The sequence below is a fragment of the Amblyomma maculatum genome, unplaced genomic scaffold (assembly GCF_055883805.1).
Source record: "Amblyomma maculatum isolate TAMU_Amacu unplaced genomic scaffold, ASM5588380v1 scaffold_19, whole genome shotgun sequence".
NCBI lineage: Eukaryota > Metazoa > Arthropoda > Arachnida > Ixodida > Ixodidae > Amblyomma > Amblyomma maculatum.
This window is the reverse complement of record NW_028146744.1, coordinates 1,669,995-1,696,275: the sequence shown is the minus strand read 5'-3', so window position 1 is coordinate 1,696,275 and position 26,281 is coordinate 1,669,995. Positions and strand designations below refer to the sequence as shown.

General features: G+C 46.4%; 1 protein-coding gene across 2 annotated transcripts in view; it reads right to left on the bottom strand.

Moving 5' to 3' along the window:
- Positions 1-26,281, bottom strand: part of LOC146171568 (solute carrier family 22 member 6-A-like) — a 296,829-nt gene that overhangs the window by 106,117 nt on the left and 164,431 nt on the right. For both annotated transcript variants that reach the window (XM_084586403.1, XM_084586404.1), the window contains exon 4: positions 11,131-11,234. In XM_084586403.1, the coding sequence (XP_084442529.1) occupies positions 11,131-11,234 (104 nt within the window). The remainder of the gene's footprint in view (positions 1-11,130; positions 11,235-26,281) is intronic.

The following is a 26,281-nucleotide window of genomic DNA, read 5'->3' as shown; positions in this document are numbered from 1 at the left end:
TACGAAGTCCTTCCAGCGGGTACTGTGCAGACCTCGCGTCGCCAAACACGCTCCGAGGTGGTGCACGTTGTCCGCATGAAACCGTATTTCACACAGTAATGTGCAGTGCACTATGCACTCGTTTAGTTGTGTAGGGCACCGCCTCCGTTTTATATTCGTTTTCTGTACTGACTTGCATCGCCCATCGCTCGCGCCCAGTCTGTGCTTTCGTTTTTTTAGGAGGGGGAGTAATGCCACCTAGTGTCTCTGATGTTCTCAGGTGGCACCTGGAAGAAAAGGACGCCGAAGTTGTCTCGCGTGCTGTGCGCTGAACTTTGCCTGCTGGTTAAGCTTCGTCCCGTCGTCTTAGTCACGTCTAGCCCTGTTATCCGTGACAATATTGTGAAAGAAGGCCAGGTCGAGACGCCAAAGTCATGACGGCAAGGCAAGGTACGCCGTGTCAGCGTTTCAATCTGATGGTGAACCCAGGCGCGTGCTGGAGCCGGCGCCGCAGGACGATGACGATGGTATGTATAAAAGAAAGAAGATTATGGTATGTACAAATGAAAGAAGATCCGTAGAAGGCTCACACAATCTTCCCGGGGGGTCGCAAGCGGCCAGCCTGGCCGTTCCTAACAAACCGATACACCGCGGTGCACAAACGGCTTCAGGCGAGAGACATGAACAATTTCAGTTCCACGGTGGCGTCAATCGCCTGGAGGATCAACAGGTGTGACTTGGTAGTTCACGGGGGAATTCGGTTGATGACCTTGTAGGGACCAAGATAGCGGCGCTGAAATTTATCACTAAGGCCAGGGGTGCGGAGTGGTGTGTAAAGCAGGACTTCGTCACCAGGACGAAACGAGACCGCACGATGCGTAGAATCGTAGCGACTCTTGCGGTCTTCCTGGCACGCTTCTGTGTTGAGGCGGGCAATCTGGCCACACGGGATAAGAACTGGGCTGGTACTGATGAAGAGTAGTCGGGCGTAGAGAAGAAGGAAGTGTCGAGCATTGTAGTGGGGGACGGCCAAAAACGAGGAAAAACGGAGAGTAGCCGGTAGTCCGCTGTACTGCTGTATTATAGGCGAATGTGACGAATGGTAGAATAGTGTCCCAATTTCGATGATCCGGTATGATGTATATGGATATCATATCGGATAGAGTGCGATGAAATCGCTCAGTCAGACCGTTAGTCTGGGGATGGTAGCTTGAGGTTTTCTTATGAAGAGTGGATGACGCATGAAAAAGGTCGGCAACGACTGTCCACAAGAAGGCCGTCCCGCGGTCACTTAGAAGCACCCCAGGAGCGCCATGACGCAGGACAATTGATCGCAGAAAAAAAAATTAGCTACCTCTTCGGCGAAACCAGTCGGTACAGGGGCTGTCTCAGCGTAGCGTGTAAGGTGTTCGACAGCTGTTATAATCCAATGGTTACCCCCATCGAAGAGAGGTAGGGGACCATATAAGTCGATGCCGACTACGTCGAATGGCGTGGCGGGACATGGAAGAGGCTGTAGGAGGCCAGCGGGCGAAGAAGTCGGCCGATTGCGACGTTGGCACAGATGGCAGGAAGCGACGTATTTAGCTACAGTAAAAGATAGCCCAGGCCAAAAGAATCGTCTTTTCACGCGGTCATATGTTTTGTCAAAACCAAGGCGACCTGCAGTAGCGTCATCGTTGAAAGCCGCCAGTATACGTGGGCGAAGTGCACGCGACACGACTGGGGGCCAACGAGTTCCATCAGGAAAATACAGGTTGCGCCGTAGTATGCCATCTTCGAGCTTGAAATTGCGAAGCTGTCGGCGAAGCCTAGCATTGGGCGGGTTCGAAGCACCGGTAAGGCGGTCGATGTTGGCCGGCAGTAGGCATCAGCTAATTGCTGCGTGCGGAGTGCGTGTTCGTGCTCCGAATCGTCAAAAGAAACTGTTGTGATATGCGTCGGGGGAAGAGATGATCGGCTGTGGTCAGAGGTGGAAATGCGTTGCGAAGAAAAACAGCAGGCTGATTCCGTAAGTGGACAGCGAGAAAGAGTGTCGGCGTCTTGGTGTTGGCGACCCGATTAATTAAACGACGTCGAAATTGTATTCTTGCAGGCGTACAATCCAGCGGCCAAGTCGGCCTGTCAAATTTTTCAGCGAAGACAACCAGCAAAGAGCATGGTGATCGGTCACAACTGTGAAGTGCTGACCATAGAGGTAAGGGCGAAACTTTTGGACAGCCCCGACGACGGCAGGATATTCCTGCTCGGTAATGGTGCAGTTTTTCTCAGCTGGAGTCAAGGTCCGACTGGCGAAGGCAATGACTTTCTCACGCGAAGTTGCATGGCGCTGCAGAAGGACGGCGCCAAGACCGTGACCACTGGCATCAGTGTGCAGGATGGTAGGAGCGCTGTCGCTGAAGTGGCCAAGAACGGGATCTGATGTGAGGGCGTGCTTTAGGTCGGTAAACGCAGTGTTGCACTGTTCAGTCCACACGAAAGAGCTGCGCGCTTTAAGTAGTTCATGAAGTGGCGCAGCAATAGTTGCAAAATGCCTTATGAAACGCCAGAAATATCACGCCTGGCTGAGGAAACTGCGCAAGTCTGCAGTCCGTTGTGCATGAGAAAAGTTCAAGACCGCGATGATTTTATCAGGGTCTGGACGAATGCCGTCATGGCTAACCAGGTGTCCCAATATTTTATTTCCTTCTGTGCAAAATGGCACTTCTTGGTGTTGAGCTGAAGGCCCTCTGAAGAAAGACACGTCAGGACTTCATTCAGGCGCGTGAGATGGTCGTTAAAAGTTGCCGAAAAGATAACAATGCCGTCCAAGTAACATAAACAGGTTCTCCATTTTAGGCCACGAAGTACCGTATCAATCATTCTTTCAAATGTCGCTGGTGGGTTACACAGGCCGAAGGGCATAACATTAAACTCGTAAAGTCCATCGAGAGTTGCAAAAGCGGTTTTTTCTTTGTCACCCTCATGCAGTGGTATTTGCCAATAACCTGAGCGGAGATCCAAGGTCGAGAAATATTCGGCGCCTTGGAGAGAGTCAAGGGCGTCATCTATTCGCGGCATCGGGTAGACATCTTTACGGGTAATTTTGTTGAGTGCGCGATAATCAATACAAAATCGTACCGATCCGTCCTTTTTTTTAACTAATACTACTACGGAGGACCATTGGCTTGTTGATGGACGAATAATATCGCGACGGAAAATGTCATTCACATTTTCTTTAATTACTTTTCGTTCCGAGAGAGAAACTCGATAAGGTCGTCGGCGTACGATCGAGTTACCTTCACTAATGATGCGGTGGTGTGTAACACTAGTACGTCCCAGTGGTGGAGAAATGGCATCAAGATTTTCTCGATGGGCTTGAAGCAATTCCAGCAATTCTTGGCGTTGGTGCGGCATGAGGTCCGGACTTATTGTCTTCGACAGCATGGGAAGAGAGACTTGCGATGAATCACGTTGCTGAGGTAGCGGGGGGGTGAGCACAATCATGGACATAGGGTGGGCATCCACAATGCAGGGCAGGGAAGTTCCTTTAGTCAGCACGAGGGATTCACGGGATGTGTTCGTGGCAGCTACTATCGCTGAGCCGCTGCGGAATCGTACAAGACTTGATGGGAAGGCGGCTCTAAGTGCAAGATGACGATGAGATGGTGCGATGAGTACATCCCCATCAGTGATGTGTTCCGAAACAACGGTAACAAGTTTTTCGCACTGTGGAGGCAATACAGTATCAACAGCGGCAATGAGGGAATGACGTCCTTCAGAAATGTCAGATGAAAAATCACTGTCTCTAATGTGAATGACACGGTCGCCACCAGGAATTAACGCTGAAGCGGTCGACAAAAAATCTCATCCAAAAATCATCTGATGCGCACACGGTGAAAGCACAGCAAACTGCATATAGTGACGGACGCCGTCTCATCATCATTATCATCAGCCTGACTATACCCACTGCAGGGCGAAGGCCACTCTCATATTTCTCCACTTAACCCGGTTCTGTGCTAGCTGCATCCACTTGACCCCTGCGAGCTTCTTAATCTCATCCGCCCACCTAACTTTCTGCCGCCCCCAGCTACGCTTTCCTTCCCTTGGAATCCAGTTTGTTACCCTAAGCGACCATCGGTTATCCTCTCTTCGCACTACATGTCCTGCCCATGTCCATTTCTTCTTCTTAATTTCCACTAGAATGTCGGTAACTTGAGTTATTTCTCTGACCCACTCTGCACGCTTCCTATCTCTTAATGTTACCCCTACCATTTTTCGTTCCATAGCCATCTGGGTTGTCCTCAACTTAAGTAGAACTCTCTTGGTTAGCCTCCACGTTTCAGCGCCATAGGTAAGTACAGGTAAGATGCAACTGTTATATACTTTCCTCTTTAGCGATACCGGTAAGCTGGTAGACATAATCTGCGAGTGCTTGCCAAATGCGCTCCATCCCAATCTTATTCTTCTTGTTATTTCCTTTTCGTGGTCCGGATCTGCGGTTACTACCTGTCCTAAGTAGACATATTCGCCTACTACTTCCAGTACTTCGCTATTTAATGTAAACTGCTGTTCCTTCCCGAGGCTGTTGAACATTACCTTGGTCTTCTGCATATTGATTTTCAAGCCTACCTTTCTACTTTTCCTGTCTAGGTCATCAATCATTATTTGTAGTTCATCTCCCGAGTTGCTTAGCAAGGCAATGTCATCAGCAAATCGCACATTACTGAGGTATTCTCCATCTACCCTTATCCCTAACTGTTCCCATTCCAAGTCTCTGAATACTTACTCTAAGCAAGCTGTGAATAGTACTGGGGAGATTGTGTCTCCTTGCCTAACACCTTTCTTTATGTGAATTTTGTTACTTTCTTTATGCAGAACTATGGTTGCTGTGCAGCCACTGTATATATATTCCAGCACTTTCGCGTACGGCTCGTCTACCCCCTGATTTCGCAATGCCTGCATCACCGCCGAGGTTTCAACTGAGTCAAATGCTTTTTCGTAATCATAGAATGCTATGTATAAGGGCTGGTTATATTCCGAGCATTTTTCTATCACCTGATTGATGGTATGGATATGATCGATAGTAGAGTACAGTTTCCGAAACCCTGCTTGATCCTTTCCTTGATTGAAGTCTAAGGTTGTCCTGATTCTATTAGCGATTACCTTAGTAAACACCTTATACGTAACAGACAGTAAGCTGATTGGTCTAATTTTTAAGGTCCTTAGAGTCCTCTTTCTTATGAATGAGGATAATGTTTGCATTCTTCCATGGTTCCGGTAACGTCGATGACACCAGGCACTGCGTATACAAGGTGTCCAGTTTTTCTAACACGATATCCCCCCCGTGCTTCAGCAAATCCGTAGTTATCTGATACTCTCCAGCTGATTTCCCCCTTTTCATAGTTTCTAATGTTTACTTGACCTCGTCCTTCGTCACTGGTGGAACGTCTGAATGTTTTTCCCTACCGCCAATCTCATTACGGTCCTGACTGTTTTGGCTACTGTAGAGATTTGTATAGAACTCCTCGGCTACTTTGACTATCTTATCCATATTCGTGATGACGTTGCCCGCCTTGTCCCTTATCGCATACATCTGGTTTTTGCATATGCCCAATTTCTTCTTTACCGCTTTAAGGCTTCCCCCGTTCTTTACAGCATGCTCAATTTTCTCCATGTTATACTTCCTTATATCGGCCACCTTGCGCTTATTGATTAGCTTTGATATCTCGGCCAATTCGATCCGGTCTGTTGGATTGGAAGCTTTCATTCTCTGGCGTTTCTTAATCAAATCTTTCGTCTCCTTAGACAGCTTACCGGTATCCTGTCTAACTGTCCTACCGCCTACTTCTACCGCGCACTCAGTAATGATATCTCTGAAATTATTGTTCCTTGCTTCTAGGGTAATGTCGTCATCCTCGGTTAGAGCTGAATACCTATTCTGTAGGGAGATCCTGAACTCTTCTGCCCTCCCCCTCACCGCTAATTCGTTGATGGGTTTCTTTCTTACTAATCTGTTGCGTTCCTTCCTCAGATTTAGGCTAATTCGGGACCTCACCATCCTGTGGTCACTGCATCGCACTTTCCCGATTACCTCTACATCTTGCATAATGGCGGGGGTGTAACACATTATGAAGTCAGTTTCATTTTTAGTCTCCCCGTTCGGACTTTTCCATGTCCATTTCCGGTTCTTCCGTTTGCTGAAGAAGGTATTCATGATTCGTAAGTTATTGCGCTCTGCAAACTCAACTAGTAACTCCCCCCTGCTATTCCTAGATCCAATGCCATAGTCACCTACTGCCTTGTCTCCTGCCTGCTTTTTCCCTACTTTGGCATAAGTCGCCCATTAGTACAGTATACTGCGTCTTTACTTTTCGCATTGCCGATTCTACATCTTCGTAGAAGCTTTCAACTACCTGGTCATCATAACTACACGTAGGTGCATAAGCCTGTACAACCTTCAGTTTATACCGCTTATTAAGCCTAATTACGATGCCTGCCACCCTCTCATTAATACTATAGAATTCATCAATATTACCCGCTATATACTTTTTGACAAGGAAACCTACTCCTAGTTCTCGCCTCTCCGGTAAACCTCGATAACACAGTACATGCCCATCCTTCAGTGCAGTATATGCCTCATTCGGCCTCCTAACCTCACTAAGCCCTATGACATCCCATTTCATACCTTCTAGTTCCTGTAAGAGCACTGCTAAACTAGCTTCACTAGCTAGGGTTCTAGCATTAAACGTTGCCAGGGTCAGTTTCCAATGGCGGCCTGTCCAGCGGAGCCAGGCTTTCTTAGCACCCCCAGCTGCGTCACAGGTCTGACCGCCGCCGTGGTCAGTTGTTCCACAGCCGCTGGTGACTGAGGGCCGGGGTTTTTTGGAGCTTATCATGAGAGGTTGCAGCCAATTACTGCACCAGGGTGGCCAACTCCTGTTCTGGTGAGTGAGTTCGTTGCCGGAGGTGTTCACCGGGATCAGGTCGCACCCCAAACCTGTTTATGCAATTCCATCGACACGCGGATTTTTTTTTTATTAATCCGGTGGAGAATTGCGCGGCACCGGGATTTGATCCCCGGTCCTCTTGCATGCGAGACGGATGTTCTACCGCTACGCCACCGCTGCAGTCGGACGCCGTCTATAACAATTCAAACTACACTTTGCTGAAGGATGTAGAGGGACGTCATTTGCTCCACGAAGTTCAGGTCCATCATATGGTGTCGTTACTTTCCGCAAACGGTGGCACAAATCAGCGCGAATAACAGAAATTGCAGCCCCTGTTTCAATTAAAGCTTCGACCGGTAATCCTTCAGCTAAAACGGAAATCATATTGTACGGGCGATTAGGAGGACTTTTGGTAAGTTCTCAGAGTGCAGTTTCCCCTCCGGATACTGCATCGCTTAGTTTTCCGAATGACGGACAGGAACAGTTGTTGCTGGCCGAAGTGGAGAAACTGAGCGGCGGTATGGGGAAAGGGACCGGCGTCGGGATACATAGGCGCCACTTGGTTCAGACGAGGATACCGACGGTGGAGAGGATCGACGAGGTGGGCTGGGAATAGGTAGTCGCTGATAATATGAGGGTACGTCACGTTCGAAGGCGTCGTAACCACGCCGCTGGTTATGAATGCGTCGACGACAGAAGCGGGATATATGTCCTCGGATTCCACAGTAGTGGCACACTGGGCGAGAGAGGCGCCAAGGTGTGTAATAGGGTGGCGTAGGATTAGCCGTCGTCACGGCGTTGATGTGGTTGTAGGGCGGAGCTTGTCGGGGGGGGGGGGACAAAGGGAGGAGGGGATGCAGCAACGTGAGCACAAGTCGGCACTGGGCGAGGTGCAGGAGGGTCAGGTGCGACAGGGTGGGTGATAGTTTCCAACTCTTCTTTAATGATGGTGCGGAGGCTGGCATCATTAGAATAAGAAGAGTGATCAAACCCGTGCCGGCAGAAAGGGCTGAGGGCTTGGAGCTCGTCGCGGATTATCGCTCGAATTAGGGCTCGTAGATCGTGGTCAGTAGAGGGCGGACTAGTAGAGAAGCCGGGCTGCAATCGGGAGGACTGCAGCTGTTCGAGGCGTTGACAGCTCGTAATAATGGAATCAACACTTTATGGATTCGGGGCAAGTAGGGTGTTATAAGCCACAAAATTGAGTCCTTTCATGACATGGTGCACGCGTTCAGGTTCAGGCATGGTGGGACTAATACGCCGGCAAAGTGCAAGTATGGCCTCGATGTAAGACGCATACGACTCATCGGGACCTTGAAGACGGGAAGCGAGCCTGTTCTTCGCGATCTCAGTCCGAACTGCCGGGTCGGCGAAGTATTGGTGGAACTGCTGTTTGAAGGTGGGCCAGTTAGTGGCTTGGGGCTCGCGGTTGATAAACCAATTCCTGGCGACCTCAATAAGGTAGAAGGAAACATTGAGGAATTTTAAAGCATCATCCCACTGGTTGTAGTCACTGCAGCGTTCATAAGTGTCAAGCCAGTCATCCACGTCCTCGTCGCGACGGCCAGCGAACAGCGGCGGGTCGCGTTGTCGTGTGGGCACAGTGGGCACAGTGGGAGGCGGTGGTGTAGTCGAGGTAGAGGGTCCGGCCGGGTCGGGGACTGCTCTCGGTTGACATAACGATGGTGGTTGTTGCCTAATGGCGACCGGAATGTAGCTCCAGCGAGAGGCAGGGCACAAGGCAGCAAGGGGATCAAATTTCACCTCCACCACTCGTGAAAGAAGGCCAGGTCGAGGCGCCAAAGTCGTGACGGCAAGGCAAGGTACGCCGTGTCAGCGTTTTAATCTGATGGTGAATCCAGGCTCGTGCTGGAGCCGGCGCCGCGGGACGATGACGATGGTATGTACAAAAGAAGAAGATTATGGTATGTACAAATGTAAGATCCGTGGAAGGCTCACAATATTATTACATACCCTACTAATGCTTTCATTAGTAATTGGTTTACAGGAAAGGAAAGGCGCAGTATCTGTCACGTTTTCTGGGGACACCTAATAATATAATAAGTATTCGTTTACAGGAAAAGAAAGGCGCAGGATTTGTTGCGCATATCTTGAAGAGTCGGTTAGATATCGGGAAATAGTGCATTCGCAATAACAACAAAAGTGATGGTGTCACTCATAAGACATGAGACGAGTCTCATATGAACCAGTTTGACTTACAAACTGGTGCTATGTCTCAAGTAAAAACTGCTGATGTAATATGGGATATCCTGAAGTTTAAGTAACCGGAAATTGATGACGTGATTTGGTCATCAGTGATTTTGCACCGCGCACAAATGTTCTAAACACTATCATTTTTCATCGCCTAGAGTTCGTATACCTGACCTGTCCCCATCCAGCTCTTGCTTCGCATACCTCTTGCTCCAAAGTTGGCGTAGTAAGTTTCATGTCTCGGTGGACACCTACACTATAGATCAAGGTCACTGGGATCCAGCGGGGCAAAATCCGAAATTTCTCTCCGGTTAATTGAGCTTACTCTCCTTTAAAAGACCTAAAGAGCCCGAAATATCTAGTCATCAGGCTGCAAATCTAGAAATCTGTCACGCAATGCAAATACACTTTTATGCGAAAAATAAGAAGGTGCTGGGCAGTGCTAGATACCGAAAAGGGCGTGAATTATTCACCCCTTAATCATGAGGATTGAGCGTAAAAAGCCATGCGTCAGTGCTTCCTAGTTCATTTAGAGGAGAATAGAATTAGCTATTTGGAATATCGTAATCTTAAGCTATTGTAATGCATTCAGGATGAATCGGTTTCTTATCTTTTTTTTTCTTTTCGAACGATCATTGCATATTTATTTGTTTTAATCACGTAACCGCGGTTACCAAGTGTGGAATAATCTTTTTTTCTGTCATCTGCTTTATGCATGCAGCAGCAATATAGTTAGCACGGAGAAGGATTCTATTCCATCAGAAAAATATTTCATGTCATCGCCCTCTATGCGATTGGACGGCAAAACTTTGAATATGTGCATAATGAGGTTGCGTTCTATGACGTCAAGCGTCGTCACAATAGATGGAGGGATGGATTAATTTGAGTGCGCCTCTGAAGTTGCACCAAAATGCGGTTGTTTCAGATACAAAACGACTAAATTTCTGCTCCAAGGCTGCTGTAAAATCTTAAGGCATGTCAAAAGTTCTGAAAAGTTGTTCTCGAACAACAAATACGAAAAAACCATATATCTGGAGCAGTTCTTTGATGTTCTTTCAGTACTCAGTAACTATGAGGCACTGTATCCAGTGGCTACTTGCTAAGTTGCACTTGTACGCCACGAGGGAGCGAGTATAGAGAAAAAAATGAAAAACATTGGAGCACGCTTAAGCTTCGCGTTTAGGAATTCAAAGGGTCATTGGGCCCCGCTCAAGTCGCCTTCTCATGCTCTTCGCGAGCAGACGTTGATCCACCATCGGCATTCTCAGAAAACGACGACTCATACGAGCACTAGCAGAGGGCACCGCATCCATCGCACACATGTGCTAGAATGTTCTAGAAGCACGTCCGTCTACTTCGCTTCCTTACATAAGACTGATGGATGACGGCGCCTCACGCTAACTAGCCGCGTAAAGTACTGCATTTTGTATAATCAGATGGCGTCTCGCACCATCTGTTGCGGCAGCACCGTACGATCGAGTGAATTATCCAGACGCATCACGGCAAAAAGGAAAACTTATTTGCTACTCGCTGAATTATTACTTCCGTTATTAGTTTTCTTCTAATGACGCACCTAAACATTAGGCGGCAGTCCTAAGGCAAAGCATACATTACGTCCACCTTTATTCGAAAAGAAGCAATGTGGTTCTGTGGCGGAGTTGTTGCGTGGTCGCACATCGAAGGAACCATGTTCGACTCCACCAGTTTTCTGCAGAAATTCTTTGTTTCTTTACTTTCTGCCGAATGTCGCGTTACAACCACAACGGTGACACCGCATTTTCTGCGACACGGAGCGCTTCACGCTATCGCGCTAAAATACATGATAATAGAGACCCGCTTTCGTGGCTCCGTTATGAAGACAATCCGCTGTTTGAACTCGGCCACGAAGAGAAACTCAAGGCATCCGTGTGCAATGTCAATGAACGCTTAAGGCGGATATTGAAACCGGAGTGTCAGCGAATTGCGATCACGAAGAAAAGTTTTCTATGGACTGGGAAAAATTGACGCCCACCTGTCGGAAAGGCGGCCCAAGAGGAGAGCGCCAACAAGGGATCCACCGAATACGACGCTCTGCATCAGCGATCGCTGCCAGTCGTTGGAGCAGACAAGGTCCCACTGCAATGGCAATGAAAGGCTCGGGTTAGATGTTGTTGAAAGTTGAGGGTTTGTGGCGGGGGGAGGGGGGTAAGGCTTATTATTTTTGGTTGTGATAGCTGAGAATTGATAAATATTGCAGCAGATTAAGCAAAGTTCGCCGAAAGCGCAGTATGCTTATGCACGTCCTGTATCCCTTCGCTGTCATTTCGAGGTTGGATTATTTGAGGTCACGCTCCAGGCAAAAACTGGCAAAATCGCTAATCGATGGGGGCCTTCGAGGTAGCCCACTATAAAATGTTGGGTCCTCAACAGCGCGCTGTGATCAAGGCCATGATTTCATTAAGTGTTATTTTCGCGACGCCGCTGTTGCGCAAGTTATTTCTTTCAGTGTCAAACAAAAACAACGCTCACAGAAAATGCATCTTCGGCAAAGTGAAATAGATGTCCGAAAACTGGATTTTTATGCACAGCTATGTCACCAAACGGAGCCACGTATCCTAAAATGAACGAACATTTGCTGTCACTGTTTCAGCTGTATATCGGTGTCTCGAACGAATTTTAGAAATATCCCCTTCAAAGATGTTTTCTACATTCCCCGTTGCACGGCTACAAGCAATCTGGCATTTCTGCAAACATGTTATTCGCTTTATTGCCAAGGTGCCTTTTAGATGGCCGCTGTGTCAGCATTCCGTGTTAGAAAAGCTGGGGGGTAATTCTGTGACACTCTCAATACAAAACCAGTCTCAAACTGCTCATCTTGCCTCGCTCCTATTGGTCGGCGGACATATTGAATTTCTGCGTCATCACTGATCTCGGCGGTGACTGCGGTTTACGTCATGAACAAAACTAAAGTGGTGACGTAGCCGATGCGCAGAATATTGACTGAAATTGCTAAACAAGGGAATCCGAAAACCAGTCAACTTGAGTGTTCTTCACAGCGAAGGTTCATCGGCGTCGGGAACGATCGTTTGCATCGCATAGGCGTTATGGAAAGAATTCGTTGTGAACATCTTTGACTGCTTATGTTTGGAAGGCCGTTGTAAAATGCCTGCTTTATCTGCGACGCGAACATACGCACTTTTGACCCTCGCTGCCCGCCGGACCTCCAAACGACGCGTTCGTCTAGCGTTGCTCCTGTGCGCCGAAATGTGAACGAAGGCCTGCGACGTTTTTGGGGGCAAGCTCTAAAAAAGCCTCGTCGGTCATCGAACGATCTTGATTATATGCATTCATATGTGCAATCGACTAATTGCTGTAAGCCAGCTTCTCTGCAAGTCTTGTTTTCCAACGAAAAGGACTCGTCCCACTCTCGCATTGATTCAAGAAACGAACAGAGGCAAGTTCTTCTTTCTTTCCAGCTGTTGTCTTCAAGATGACCCAGCGAGACCTGACGAAAGTTCAATAGCTATATTTACCTCCCTTTTATATGTAAAATACAGGATGAAGGGACTAGGGATTGTAGTGCCTTGCTTCTGAAGCGTACTGTTTTCGGCCCATTCGTCACGCTTCTTCATACGACACGTTCGCGACTCGAAAGAGTGAATGCTTTGTAAAAAGCGCCTGCTGCTTTTCGTTTCAGCAAAGACTAGAACAGTGTTGTCTGGTAACGAGACCTTTCGGTTGGGATACGAGCCTTGCAGAGAAGTTGACTTGTATTCCGGCGAGTGATCGATTGCCTGAATTCGCTGAAGCGGCATGCATAAGATGGGCTAGTTAATTTATGCATATGAATGCATGTTACAGTACAAATTTAGTGTTATGGCAGCAGCAACCAAATATTCAATGTTTGAAATCTCTTCCCTGGCTGAGAAACCGTAGCGCTTCTGTTATGCAGGTAATCTTAGATTTTTTATAGCACTATGAAGCTACAAGACTGTCCTTACAATGATGCTCGCGTGAACAGCCCTGTGACACGCTGCCAGGACTCCTGCGAATGTTTACCATCTCACTGTGGGCTAGTTGGTATGGATCTTTGATTGTATACTAGAACATGCAAAAGGCGGACTTAAGTGGATGTCATTGTTTGGTTATGCAGGAGACAGTGACTACCCACTGGAGTCATGGCTGCTTACACCAATGCCAAGTCATCCCAGACCCAACTTGCTGTCCCTTCTCTGCTATCACCTTGCAGCCTGGCACAGTTGGTCGCTAGCTGTGTGGTAAACATGCTTAAAACGAAAGCTTAGTAATACAGCAAGGTATTAATGTCCATGACGCTTATTGGAATCAGAAAATGCCACCAAAGATGTTTTAGTGCCACATATACTCAGTAGAAACACTTTTATTTCTTGGTCGCTGCATTTCATCGAGTGTTTTTGTTGAGAAAGAGGCACCACACATACCAGCACACTTACCTTGATGCACAATGAAGATACAACATTGACATATGTATTGCAGAATAATTATTGGGCTCAAAGAAGCCGCTTCCTTTCAACATATTGAAGGTACTTATAAAAATTGGTACTGTATGCATGGTGCAGTGTGCAAAATGCTTACCTATCGGAGGTAAAAATGCCAGCTGGATGGCATACTACTAGAGGTCTTGCTCAGTGCTAAATGCTGTAACAGCTGCTAGGAGAATGGGGTAAAAATACTAGGTTGCAGTGCCCCAGAACGAATACTGAGTGATTGCTGAATGATTACAAAATCTTAATAAAAATAAAATAACTAATCATCACACATGAATTGTTAAGGCGATGTGTGAATAGAGTTTATTTATACTTATAAAACGTGCAACACTGCAAGGGGAATGCTGAACAGCTTGAGGACAGTAGAGGCAGCTAAAACATGAGCATTCAAAAATGTCTTACACCATAAACAATGAGAGAAATTAGATGGCTACTCATTACAAAAGAGCACTGAACAAGGGCTGAGGAGGAACCTCGGTTCGTAAGCCAAAATCGAAATGTTGACTCGGCTGGCACACGGAGGCTCCCCTTTAACCCTTTTTCAGTGCTCTTTCATACACCATAAATGTGTGATAAGTACACGTTTACATAATTAATACCCACTTTTGACCATGGCATTTATTTTCCAAGTCATTTTCAATAAATAATTAGAACACCCATCTTCTGCGCCAACTGGTCTTTCAATTGATATGGTGTGTATATAATGGACACAACATGGAAGGGTAATAGAATGTGGAATGTGTGTAGAATGAACATCTTTTTGAAACACTACACAGACTCCATGATGGCTATAAGGGCACTTCAAAACTAGCACACATTCTTCGCCTTCGAGATGATCTGCACACCTCCTTGGTGGGCCCCTTGTCTTAAGACTACGGAAATTAAGCAGATTCACCAGCTAGCCCGCGGCATCGCGCACCAGGCTTGCGTAATGCGTTTGCCTTTCCCGTCGAAAGGGGGGGATACCGTTCAACATGAACAGACACACGTCAGAGAGAGGCCTTCCAACAATGGGCCACTAAGACACACTGCCTGCTGCGCGAAATGCAACTACTACGCATCCCTGCCCAGACATGGTTGAACAAGCTCGTCCTCTCCCTGTCACTATAACAAATTTCTGAATAAAGTATTTTCTTTCTCTGAACAAACCAAACGGAGCATTAACATCACAGTTTGCGTACCTTATACAAACTAAACAATCAACATCAGCAACATCAACGGAATATTAGGAACGGAGCCCGGCCTAAGCACAGGAGTGACAGCCACCCTGGCTTACACGAGAAGTCCGTGGTAGAGTCGTGTGTCGGATCTCGTTTCCATCACTGCGATTGCAAGCTCTTGCATAGCAGCTGCCACCTGCCTTACTGCAAGTGGAAACTTTTCTTTGTCGGCAGACACACTAGTGTAGCCTTCATTGTCTTCTTGTATTTTCATTTAAAGAAAGAGAACGGCAGACCACATACATACTCACTCGTAGATCTTGTCATCGATAGTAAGCACTGTTTGACAACGCTGACACTCGTCAGTAAGCTGATGACTTAGTTGATTTTCGTGCCAAACGCTGTCACCACCCTGATCACTGCATGTTCGTAACCTTCACTGCTTTCAATCGGATGTTTCTACATACTAACGACCTCCGCACAGGACCTCAGTTTTAGACGACGCATGTAAAATAGCAACTAGCCGAGGAATCAGCTGTTTTCTACTAAGCCGTCATGTGCACTCTGACGCCATCAGCGTGCCCTCGCAGAGACAAGATAGTTACTGAGTAGCAAATTTAATTGCAAAGCCTAAAACATATCTCTTTATGCTTGATGTTATATAGTTGTAAACACAGTTCGTATTAAAGGGGTCATGCAATGCCTAAAATGGGGTAAAGCAAATCGGTCGAGAGATAAGTCATCATCATCATCATCACCCTGACTATACCCACTACAGGGCGAAGGCCTCTCCCATATTTCTCCACTTAACCCGGTTCTGTGCTAGCTGCATCCACTTGACCCCTGCGAACTTCTTAATCTCATCCGCCCACCTAACTTTCTGCCGCCCCCTGCTACGCTTTCTTTCCCTTGGAATCAAGTTTTTTACCCTAAGCGACCATCGGTTGTCCTCTCTTCGCACTACATGTCCTGCCCATGCCCATTTCTTCTTAATTTCCACTAGAATGTCGATAACTTGAGTTATTTCTCTGGCCCACTCTGCACGCTTTCTATCTCTTAATGTTACCCCTACCATTATTCATTCCATAGCCCTCTGGGTTGTCCTCAACTTAAGTAGAACTCTCTTGGTTAGCCTCCACGTTTCAGCACCATAGGTGAGTACAGGTAAGATGCAACTGTTGTATACTTTTCTCTTGAGCGATACCGGTAAGCTGCTAGTCATAATTTGCGAGTGCTTGCCAAATGCGCTGCATCCCAATCTTATTCTTCTTATTTCCTTTTCATGGTCTGGATCTGCGGTTACTACCTGTCCTAAGTAGACATATTCGCCTACTACTTCCACTACTTTGCTACCTAATGTAAACTGCTGTTCGTTCCCGAGGCTGCTGAACATTACCTTAGTCTTCTGCATATTTATTTTCAAGCCTACCTTTCTATTTTTTCTGTCTTGGTCATCAATCAATATTTGCAGTTCATCCACCGAGTTGCTTAGCGAGGCAATGTCATTAGCAAATCGCAGATAACTGAGGTATTCTCCATCTACCCTTATCCCTAACTGCTCCCATGAATAGTACAGGGGAGAATGTGTCTCCTTGCCTAACACCTTTCTTTATGGGAATTTTATAACTTTCTTTATGTAGAACTATAGTTGCTGTGCAGCCACTATATATATCTTCCAGCACTTTCACGTACGGCTCGTCCACCCCCTGATTTCGCAATGCCTGCATCACCGCCGAGGTTTCAAATGAGTCAATTGCATTTTCGTAATCAATGAATGCTATGTATAAGGACTGGTTATATTTCGAGCACTTTTCTATCACCTGAATGATGGTATGGATATGATTGATCGTAGAGTACCCTTTCCGAAACCTGCTAGATCCTTATGCTTGATTGTAGTCTAAGGTTGTCCTGATTCCATAAGCGACTACCTTAGTAAATACCTTATACGTAACAGACAGTAAGCTGATTGGTCTGTAATTTGTAAGGTCCTTAGAGTCCCTTTTCTTAGGAATGAGGATAATATTTGCATTCTTCCATGGTTCCGGTACCGTCGATGACACCAGGCATTGCGTTACAGGGTGGCCAGTTTTTCTAGCACAACATCACCCCCGTCCTTCAACATATCTGTAGTTATCTTATCTTCTCTAGCTGATTTCTCCTTTTCATAGTTTTTAATACTTTGTTGACCTCGTCCTTCGTCACTGGTGGAACGTCTGACTGTTTTTCCCTACCGCCAATCTCGATACGGTCCTGACTACTTTGGTTACTGTAGAGATTTGTATAGGACTCCTCGGCTACTTTGACTATATTGTCCATATTCGTGATGACGTTGCTCGCCTTGTCCCTTATCGCATACATCTGGTTTTTACCTATGCCTAATTTCTTCATCACCGCCTTAAGGCTTCCCCCGTTCGTTACAGCATGCTCAATTTTCTCCATGTTTTACTTCCTTATATCGGCCACCTAGCGCTTATTGATAAGCTTTGATATCTCGGCCAATTCGATCTGGTCTGTTGGATTGAAAGCTTTCATACTCTGACATTTCTTAATCAAATCTTTCGTCTCCTTAGACAGCTTACCGGTATCCTCTCTATGTATCCTACCGCCTACTTCTACCGCGCACGCAGTAATGATATCTCTGAAATTATTGTTCCTTGCATCTAGGGTAATGTCGCCATCCTCGGTTAGATCTGAATATCTATTCTGTAGCGAAATCCTGAACTCTTTTTCCCTCCCCCTCAACGCTAATTCGTTGATGGGTTTCTTTCTTACTAATCTGTTGCGTTCATTCTTCAGATTTAGGCTAATTCGGTACCTCACCATCCGGTGGTCACTGGATCGCACTTTCCCGATTACCTCTGCATCTTGCATAATGGCGGTGGTGGAACACAGTATGAGGTCATTTCTATTTTTAATCTCCCCAATAGGACTTTTCCATGCCCATTTCCGGTTCTTCCGTTTGTGGAAGAAGGTATTCATGATTCGTAATTTATTGCGCTCTGCAAACTCAACTAGTAATTCCCCCCCGCTATTCCTAGAATGAATGCCATAGTCACCTACTGCCTGGTCTCCTGCCTGCTTGTTCCCTACCTTGGCATTGAAGCCGCCCATTAGTACAGTATACTGCGTCTTTACATTTTGCATTTCCGATTCTACATCTTCGTAAAAGCTTTTTAACTGTCTGGTCATCATAACTACAGGTAGGTGCATAGTCCTGTACAACCTTCAGTTTACACCGCTTATTAAGCCTAATTACGATGCCTGCCACCCCCTCCTTAATACTATACAATTCATCTATATTACCCGCTATATACTTATTGACAAGGAAACCTACTCCTAGTTGTCACCTCTCCGATAAACCGCGATAACACAGTACATGCCCACCCTTCAGTACAGTATATCCCTCATTCGGCCTCCTAACCTCACTAAGCCCTATGACATCCCATTTCATACCCTCTAGTTCCTCCAACAGCACTGCTAAAGTAGCTTCACTAGCTAGGGTTCTAGCGTTAAACGTTGCCAGGGTCAGTTTCCAATGGCGGCCTGTCCAGCGGAGCCAGTTCTTAGCACCCCCTGCTGCGTCACAGGTCTGACCGCCGCTGTGGTCAGTTGTTCCGCAGCCTCTGGTGACTGAGGGCCGGAGTTTTATAGAGCTAATAAGCTAATAGCTTATTAGCTCTATAAAACTCCGGCTGAGGTTGCTCCCACTTAATGCACCAGGGTGGCCAACTCCTGTTCTGGTGAGGGGGTGCGTTGCCGGAGGTGTTCACCGGCATCAGGTCGCACCCCAAACCGGTTTATGCAACTCCATTGACACGCGGATTTTTTTTTTAATCAAGTGGAGAATTCCGCTGCACGGGGATTTGAACCCCGGTCCTCTTGCATGCGAGGCGGATGTTCTACCGCTACGGTACTCCCTCACAAGTTCGTTCATCGCAAAAAATTTTTAGCTAGCTTCATTAACGCCAGAGATATCGGCTATTAAAAATTACGCTCTTCCTCGCTCCCCTCAACTCAACACTCGGAGACACCAGAACAAAAACGAAGAAAACAACTCGTGAACTCCGCCCCGCTAGCCCCGCCCACGAAGCGTCATCGGGTGACGCTCGGTTTTCAGACTTCCGGTCGTCACGCTTCTTTCCCCCAAGCATCGCCCATGCATTTACGGTCTCTACCTTTCCTGTCCCGGCTTCGTTTGCATAGCTTTCAACCTTGTCTGCTGTCTTCCTCGGGTTCCGGTTTCTTCAGTTTCTTGACCTCTCGAAATTGTGTGCGACAGCAGCCCGAACGACTCGAATCGTTCGCGAGCGCATACCTGCAGGTGGGACGCTGCTGTCCACACCGCCGCGGAGGGAGCATTTCCTTCATATCCCTTTCCCTTTCAGCGCAAATTAGCGTGCACTCCTGCCGAGCACCGATTCGACATGACCGCTTTCTTCTCTCGCGCTGTCTGGGTCAGTCTATTTGGTACCGTCTTCTGCGGTATGACCAACGGCAGACGGTGACCCCTCGTGGTGTTGACGTGATAGCATCGACTCTGCATGGATGCTGGCAGACGATTGAGCGTGCGAGTTGCCCGTGCGCAAACATGTGTCGTCGCCTCTTTTAGACCGGAGATGCTTTCATTAGGTCGGTGAGAGGCAACTCTTGTGCATAACGAATGGAATGTATACGCGTACGTATAACCGACGAGAGCACGAACTTATGACCGCTACAGAGTTTGGATATCGGATGACAGGTGAGCAAGAATTATTCGTCCGCGAATATTAATAATTGGGATTAACAAAATGGGTAGTGTAGTGTTTTTTTTTAATTCCTTTGGCGCATCATTTAGGAAGTGCGAATGCGTAACGTGCACACGTGTTTTAACTCATGTGTACGCATCGTCCGAGCCAGAATCGACGGCACAAACATCAGCAAAACAGCTCGGCACATTCACTTCGGCAGCTCAGGTAGTCACTGATTTTCGCAGCGATACGCACGAACTGCGCACATGAGCATGGGAGTGGCTACGCTAGAGACGCAGCGAAGCGGGCGATTCCAAAACGCAGTCCGCCATGGCTTCGACGCAAATAAACAAGGCCTAGCAACGACCAGGGAGCAGCGCCCGATCGGAGTGCCGTCGGACGCAGCGCCCGCGGACGGCATCTCTGTGGTAACCTGGCGGCATCCGGTGCTGCACATAAGCGGTGAGAATTTGTGTACTTACGCGATGAAGCTGAGGATAGACCTGCAGTCTAGCACAATTTTCGACCTCGCTCGTGATCACGTTCTACGTGACGCTGGCGGTAACAAAGGACGTTCCACGTTCGCCGCTATGGTTGAGGGTGGCGCTGGTGAACACTCTCAAACTTGGCAGTTGACAGATTACAGTTGAAGTTGACAGTTGACAGCCGTGTGGTGCGGACGCGTGTTCCATCGCTCCTCCGATTGCACGTGGCTACCGGAAACGGACGAACTGGCGACAGCGGGAGCTTCCGAAGCGTCAAATAGATGAGTTCTTTCTTTTATTAACTTTATTTCGTTTTCAGCTATTTAGGTTAGGTGCAGCCTAAAGAATAGATTTTAGCTCTTGGTCCTAGCGGCCTGGTTTTTCGTGCCGGCAGCTAGGTTTTCTTGGCGTTCATTATTTAGCTATCTTGTTTAGAGAAATATTTTTTTTGTAGGCTATTGGCATTCGCAGAATTGGTTTTTAACGCGTGTTTGCTAGTCGTTTCTTGTGTCTTCTTTTGGCAATTTATATATTATGAGAATTCTTAATAGATATAGTTCAGTCGACGAGCGCTTAAGATGTGCAATCAAAGGAAACTGCATTAATACTGTTTCTTGGGCTAGTTGGTTCATATTTGCACTGTGAAAAACTGCGCCGAAATAAACACACCACAAGAAAGAAGACGGGACAAAGGCGCTACTCACAACTGAATTTATTGAAACTCACGAGTGATCTTATATAGGCGGAGTTTCCAAAGGGAAAGAAGGATGGGGAGGAAGATAGGGGAAATCATCAAACGACCATCGAGAACGCAAGGAAAAAAACTCTGTTAATGGATAACAGAATCTGAAAACTTAATTTCAGAGGCCAGAAGAGATAATGAGGGGATGCTGATACACCTTCTGTCAAACTTCTTAATGTAGAAAGCCTCCAAACTAACACGTGCCGTTTTATCCTTACTCTTTCCAAGAATCTTCGTCTCATTTAACCTGGCCCCGCATCCGTTGCAGTTGATTACGTGCGCAACCAAATGTGCGTACTTGTCTTTTAAATCTGACAAATTTCGTGCATGTTCCCCCAAACGCTCGTTGATGCATCGGCCAGTTTGGCCTACGTACAACTTTCCACACGTCAAGGGAATAGCATAGACCACTCCAACAGAACACTTTGTAAACGGAGAGTCGTGCTTTATCTGGCAACCACCTTTTCTTGGGTTGCAAATTCGGGGGCACAACTTTCCCAACATGCTAGGAGCCGAAAATGCGACACTCACGCCATGCCTGTTGGCCACTTTCCTCAGGTTGTGCGAGGTTTTGTGCATGTAAGGCACAACAAGCGGCTTCTGCGTCCTCCGTCTATCCTCTCCAGTACATCTTCGCGTTCCGCACTTGATCTTGCAGTTTGCGAGACCCTCCTTCAAAAGATCAAGTGCGGAACGCGAAGATGTACTAGAGAGGATAGACGGAGGACGCAGAAGCCGCTTGTTGTGCCTTACATGCACAAAACCTCGCACAACCTGAGGAAAGTGGCCAACAGGCATGGCGTGAGTGTCGCTTTTTCGGCTCCTAACAAGTTGGGAAAGTTGTGCCCCCGAATTTGCAACCCAAGAAAAGGGGGTTGCCAGATAAAGCACGACTATCCGTTTACAAAGTGTTCTGTTGGATTGGTCTATGCTATTCCCTTGACGTGTGGAAAGTTGTACGTAGGCCAAACTGGCCGCTGCATCAACGAGCGTTTGGGGGAACATGCACGAAATTTGTCAAATTTAAAAGACAAGTACGCACATTTGGTTGCGCACGTAATCAACTGCAACGGATGCGGGGCCAGGTTAAATGAGACGAAGATTCTTGGAAAGAGTAAGGATAAAACGGCACGTGTTAGTTTGGAGGCTTTCTACATTAAGAAGTTTGACAGAAGGTGTATCAGCATCCCCTCATTATCTCTTCTGGCCTCCGAAATTATGTTTTTAGATTCTGTTATCCATTAACAGAGTTTTTTTCCTTGCGTTCTCGATGGTCGTTCGATGATCTCCCCTATCTTTCTCCCCATCCTTCTTTCCCTTTGGAAACTCCGCCTATAGAAGATCACTCGTGGGTTTCAATAAATTCAGTTGTGAGTAGCGCCTTTGTCCTGTCTTCTTTCTTGTGGTGTGTTTATTTCGGCGCAGTTTTTCACAGTGCAATCAAAAGAAGGTAAAGTGTACTCAGTTTTAGGCGCAGGTTAATCTCAAGGAAACGCGTTTTGACTCTGTAGGTGAAGCGGAAGGCAGCAACTTTTTTGTGTCGGTGTTGCGTACTGAATGCGCGTCTAGATAGATTTGATCAAGGAAGGGGCAGTTTAGTGTCTTGTGTGGATGATTTAGAAAATGAAGTACGTTTGTTAAGGGTGGAAAATCAGAAACTGCTTGGACATCTTCCTCAAATTGAAAAAAAAAAGGGGCCGACTTTATCCTTGAAACCAACGAGGAGGACATTTCAATGCGGGCCACGTGGCTGGGGCTAGCACTGGCATGGAAGGCATAAGCAAAGTAGGTCAGGCGGATCCGAACCGTAAGAGTTATTTAGAAGCAGCTAAGAAGCCGGAAAAAAAAGGAAGAAGTAAGGAAGAATGAAAATCCCAGAGATAAAGACACAGATAACCGAAAGCAGGAGCCAACAGTTGGGAGAGGGCGAGAGAAGGCCCAGGTGCTTATCGCCGGAGATTCTAACATGAACATGTGCAAGCGAGATATCTTCGAACGTGTAAAGGGTGATAAGAGAATTTTGGTTGGAGCCTTCCCAGGGAGAACAATGAGGGCAGTGCTGAAGGAGAGTAAAAATAGGCTGTTGAAGAATTCCGCAGAGCGCAGTATGGTAATAGTAGCCACGGGGCTAAACGATGTCCTAAATGGTGACGCTGCAGGAGTGGTGGAAACTTTAGCTAAGGGAGTTGACGAGATCGAGATAGCACAGCAAACGCAGATAGTTGTATGCACAGTACCAGAGGTGCTAGGATTGAACGGAAAGATGGAAAAGGACGTGGTGACAGTTAACCAGGACATAAGAAAGTTAAGCCTGGAGAAGCGTTTCGAAGTGGTTGAGGTAAACAGGGAGGTACATAAAGCAGGTTTTGGTAGGGCTTTTCAGCGAGATGGCATCCATTTTAACAGAAGGGTGGGAGCAGAGATCGGCTGGTGCCTGGCAGGCAGGGCTGTAGCTTTTTTAGGGGGTCCGCGAGGACTCCGTGCACAGAGGTAGTTAGAAGTGAAGCAGAAGAAAGTGTAATAATGGAGGCTGAGCCCCCAAAAATGGCAAAGAGTAGGTAGAGAAAGAACAGTACAAAAAAGAAATTTAACGCTAGGATCAGCTACATAAACATGCAAGGAGGTAGAAAAAGAGCGAAATGGCTAGAGATAGAACAGCAGTTGAAGGATGACAAAATAGATGTGTACGCTCTTTGCGAGATTCATCTCAGGCATCTAGAAGATCCGCCGTTTATAGAAGGCTACGTCTGGGAAGGGTGCAACAGAACGAGAACGGAAAAAAAAGGTGGAGGGGTAGGTATGTTGATACACCAGGGAACAAATTGGCAAAGAATTAAATCATCTTGTAAAGAACATATCTGGCTTTCAGGAACAATTGCTGGCATAAGGACATGGCTAGGGGTAGTTTATTTAGGAACAGGACATCGATGCAGGCAAGAAAACAAGGATCTTGTTGAATATCTCAGTGGCGATATAAGCCAGTTTGGATACGGGGCCAATATTATTCCACTGGGGGACATGAACGGCCACATCGACGATCTGGATGGATACACGGATTGTAACGGGAAGCTAATGCTAGATTTCTGTGAGCGACACGATCTAGTTATAGTAAATAAAGAAACTAAATGTGAAGGCCAAATCACGTGGGAATTCCGCAACAGGCAGACGACCATTGACTATAGTCTAACGTCGCAGGAAATTTATAGCGAAGTCACAAAAATGGAAATAGACGAAAAAGGGGAGTGTAGTCTGGAAGTGATCATAAACGTATTAGTCTGCAGATGGGGCCCTTGATGAAAAGAGAAATGGAACTTAGACAAAACGTAAACGCAAAATTAAACAACGATCAAATAGCGCAGATAGCAGCAGACATAGAGGAAGCAATAGAGAAAAGCCCCATGGAAGACTGGGATTATGAACAGGTAGAACTACTCATAAGGAGGAAAATTTAGGAGGTTAAAGTAGCGTAAAAAAATAGAAACAAGCAAAAACAACTTAAAGGAAGTGACGTCGGGTCACGTGCTTGCGCGTCAGAGCGTCGTCTGCTCGAGTGTTCCTACGGGATATGGTTTGTCAATACGCGTCCCGGTAAATGTTCCCCACGTTTCGCAGTGTCACCGTTCTGGGCTACGGAAAAACACGGAAGGCTCGTGAAATCTTTGAGGCCTTCCAAATAGCTAAACACCGTGGTCTTGCGTCAATTCGCCATTGATAACAACAACGACAAAAGAATGACGTTATTTGAAGGACCATGCTTGACTGTCTGCCTTGACACGGCGCATGCGTAGTTTACTAGGTGGTCTGTACTCAATAAAAAAATGTGTTGTTAGTCCAACCGTTGTCCTGTGTTCTCTCCTTGTGGGTTCACCTTCTTTTAGCTGGTATATTGCTTTAGGAAAAAGAAGAAAGCAGCGACGGAAGAGAAAGGGCAAAACTTGAAGAAAAAAATGTGGCAGGTGGTCTCTTACTGACACCCTAGTGTATAAAATAAAGAATTAACTAAACCTAATGATCAAAATGGTCAGATAGAGAATATTCTTGAACTTCTTTTAATTGTTTGTCAATGTGCCTGTAAACATGCGATATAAACCTAATAGCTATATTTTTTTTTCAAATAATCAGCTAAGTAAAATATTTGAGACAAACAAAACAATATTGTAACGTTTCGACGCACAGGGACACTACGGCCGCGGAGACCTCGGGTCAGCGGAGCAACGCCACAGGGCAGCGCTACAGCAACTGAAAGAGCACGCGTTCGAGTCACAGCAGTAGCGTCGTCTTCGTCGAAGCCATCGTGCTTCTTCAGGCACTACAATATGTGCACATACAGAGGCCGCGGTCCCCAGAAAATTGTATGTTTACATGAGCCTGTCAAAAGGATCAGTGTCAGCACCGCCACAGTTTCTTGCATACGTTAAAACAGAAGCTTGGGCACGTTGGTAATCGATTGTTTAGAACAGCGCGAAAAAACGATAGGGACGAAGAGAGGCAAGAAGACGAGCGCTGACTTTTAACTAACAAGTTTACTGCATGCCTGCATCCATATATATGAATGCAGGCATGCAGTAAACTTGTCAGTTAAAAGTCAGCGCTCGTCTTCTTGCCTCTCTTCGTCCCTATCGTTTTTTCGCGCTGTTCTAAACAATCGATTACCAACGTTCACATTCACATTCACATTCACAAAATAAAAGAAACAAGAATAAATAAACAATACACCAGAAAACGTAAGATATGCAAGAGAAATATTTGTCTCCCAGAATTTCACAACGCATCATTTTACAGCGATAACGCTATAGACAGGCTGCTGATACAAGTTTCCTTTATCCTGTTGATTTCTTTTGCGTCTAAAATTTTCCGAACTCTCTGGTCATTATGCCTATTGATTATTTTTGCTTCCTCTAGAAAAGGCTGGCAAGCGTCGCTTTTACAGTGCCTGCAGTGTAGGCCCATAGTTTCTTTTATCGTACCAAAACATTACTGTGATGCTTCATTAGTCTTTAATACAATATCCTGTCTGTCCGACATAATGTTTTCCACAAGACAGTGGACCAGAGTACACCACCCATTTCTGGCAAACCGCATAAGGGCCTTTGTGTTTTATGGTACAGCCCTGACCAATGCTTCTCGTACCATTAACTTTTTTGCACATTTTTCCTAAATTTATCGTGAGCAGAAAGCACAACTTTCACACCTGCCCGATTTCCTATATGTTTGTAGTCTCTGCGAGAGGTGATGAATATACGGATTGACCGCTGTCTTTTCTTTTGTTCGCTGGTTCATGGATGAGCTCTCCATGCTCACCTCAGAAGACTTTATATTTGACAAAATAGTCTCCGCTACCGATACCAACAGCTGCTTGGGATATTCTGCGTTTTGAAGCCATCGAGTTTGATACATGAAGCTAACTTTAATAGAATGGATGCATGATTTTCTTAAAGCATTATTATAGCATGATTTGGCTACGCTACGTTTCACTAATTTCGAATATGACGACTGGAAGGAAAGCAACGGGTTGCTGGCGCGTGATTCATATGTCCAGCAAG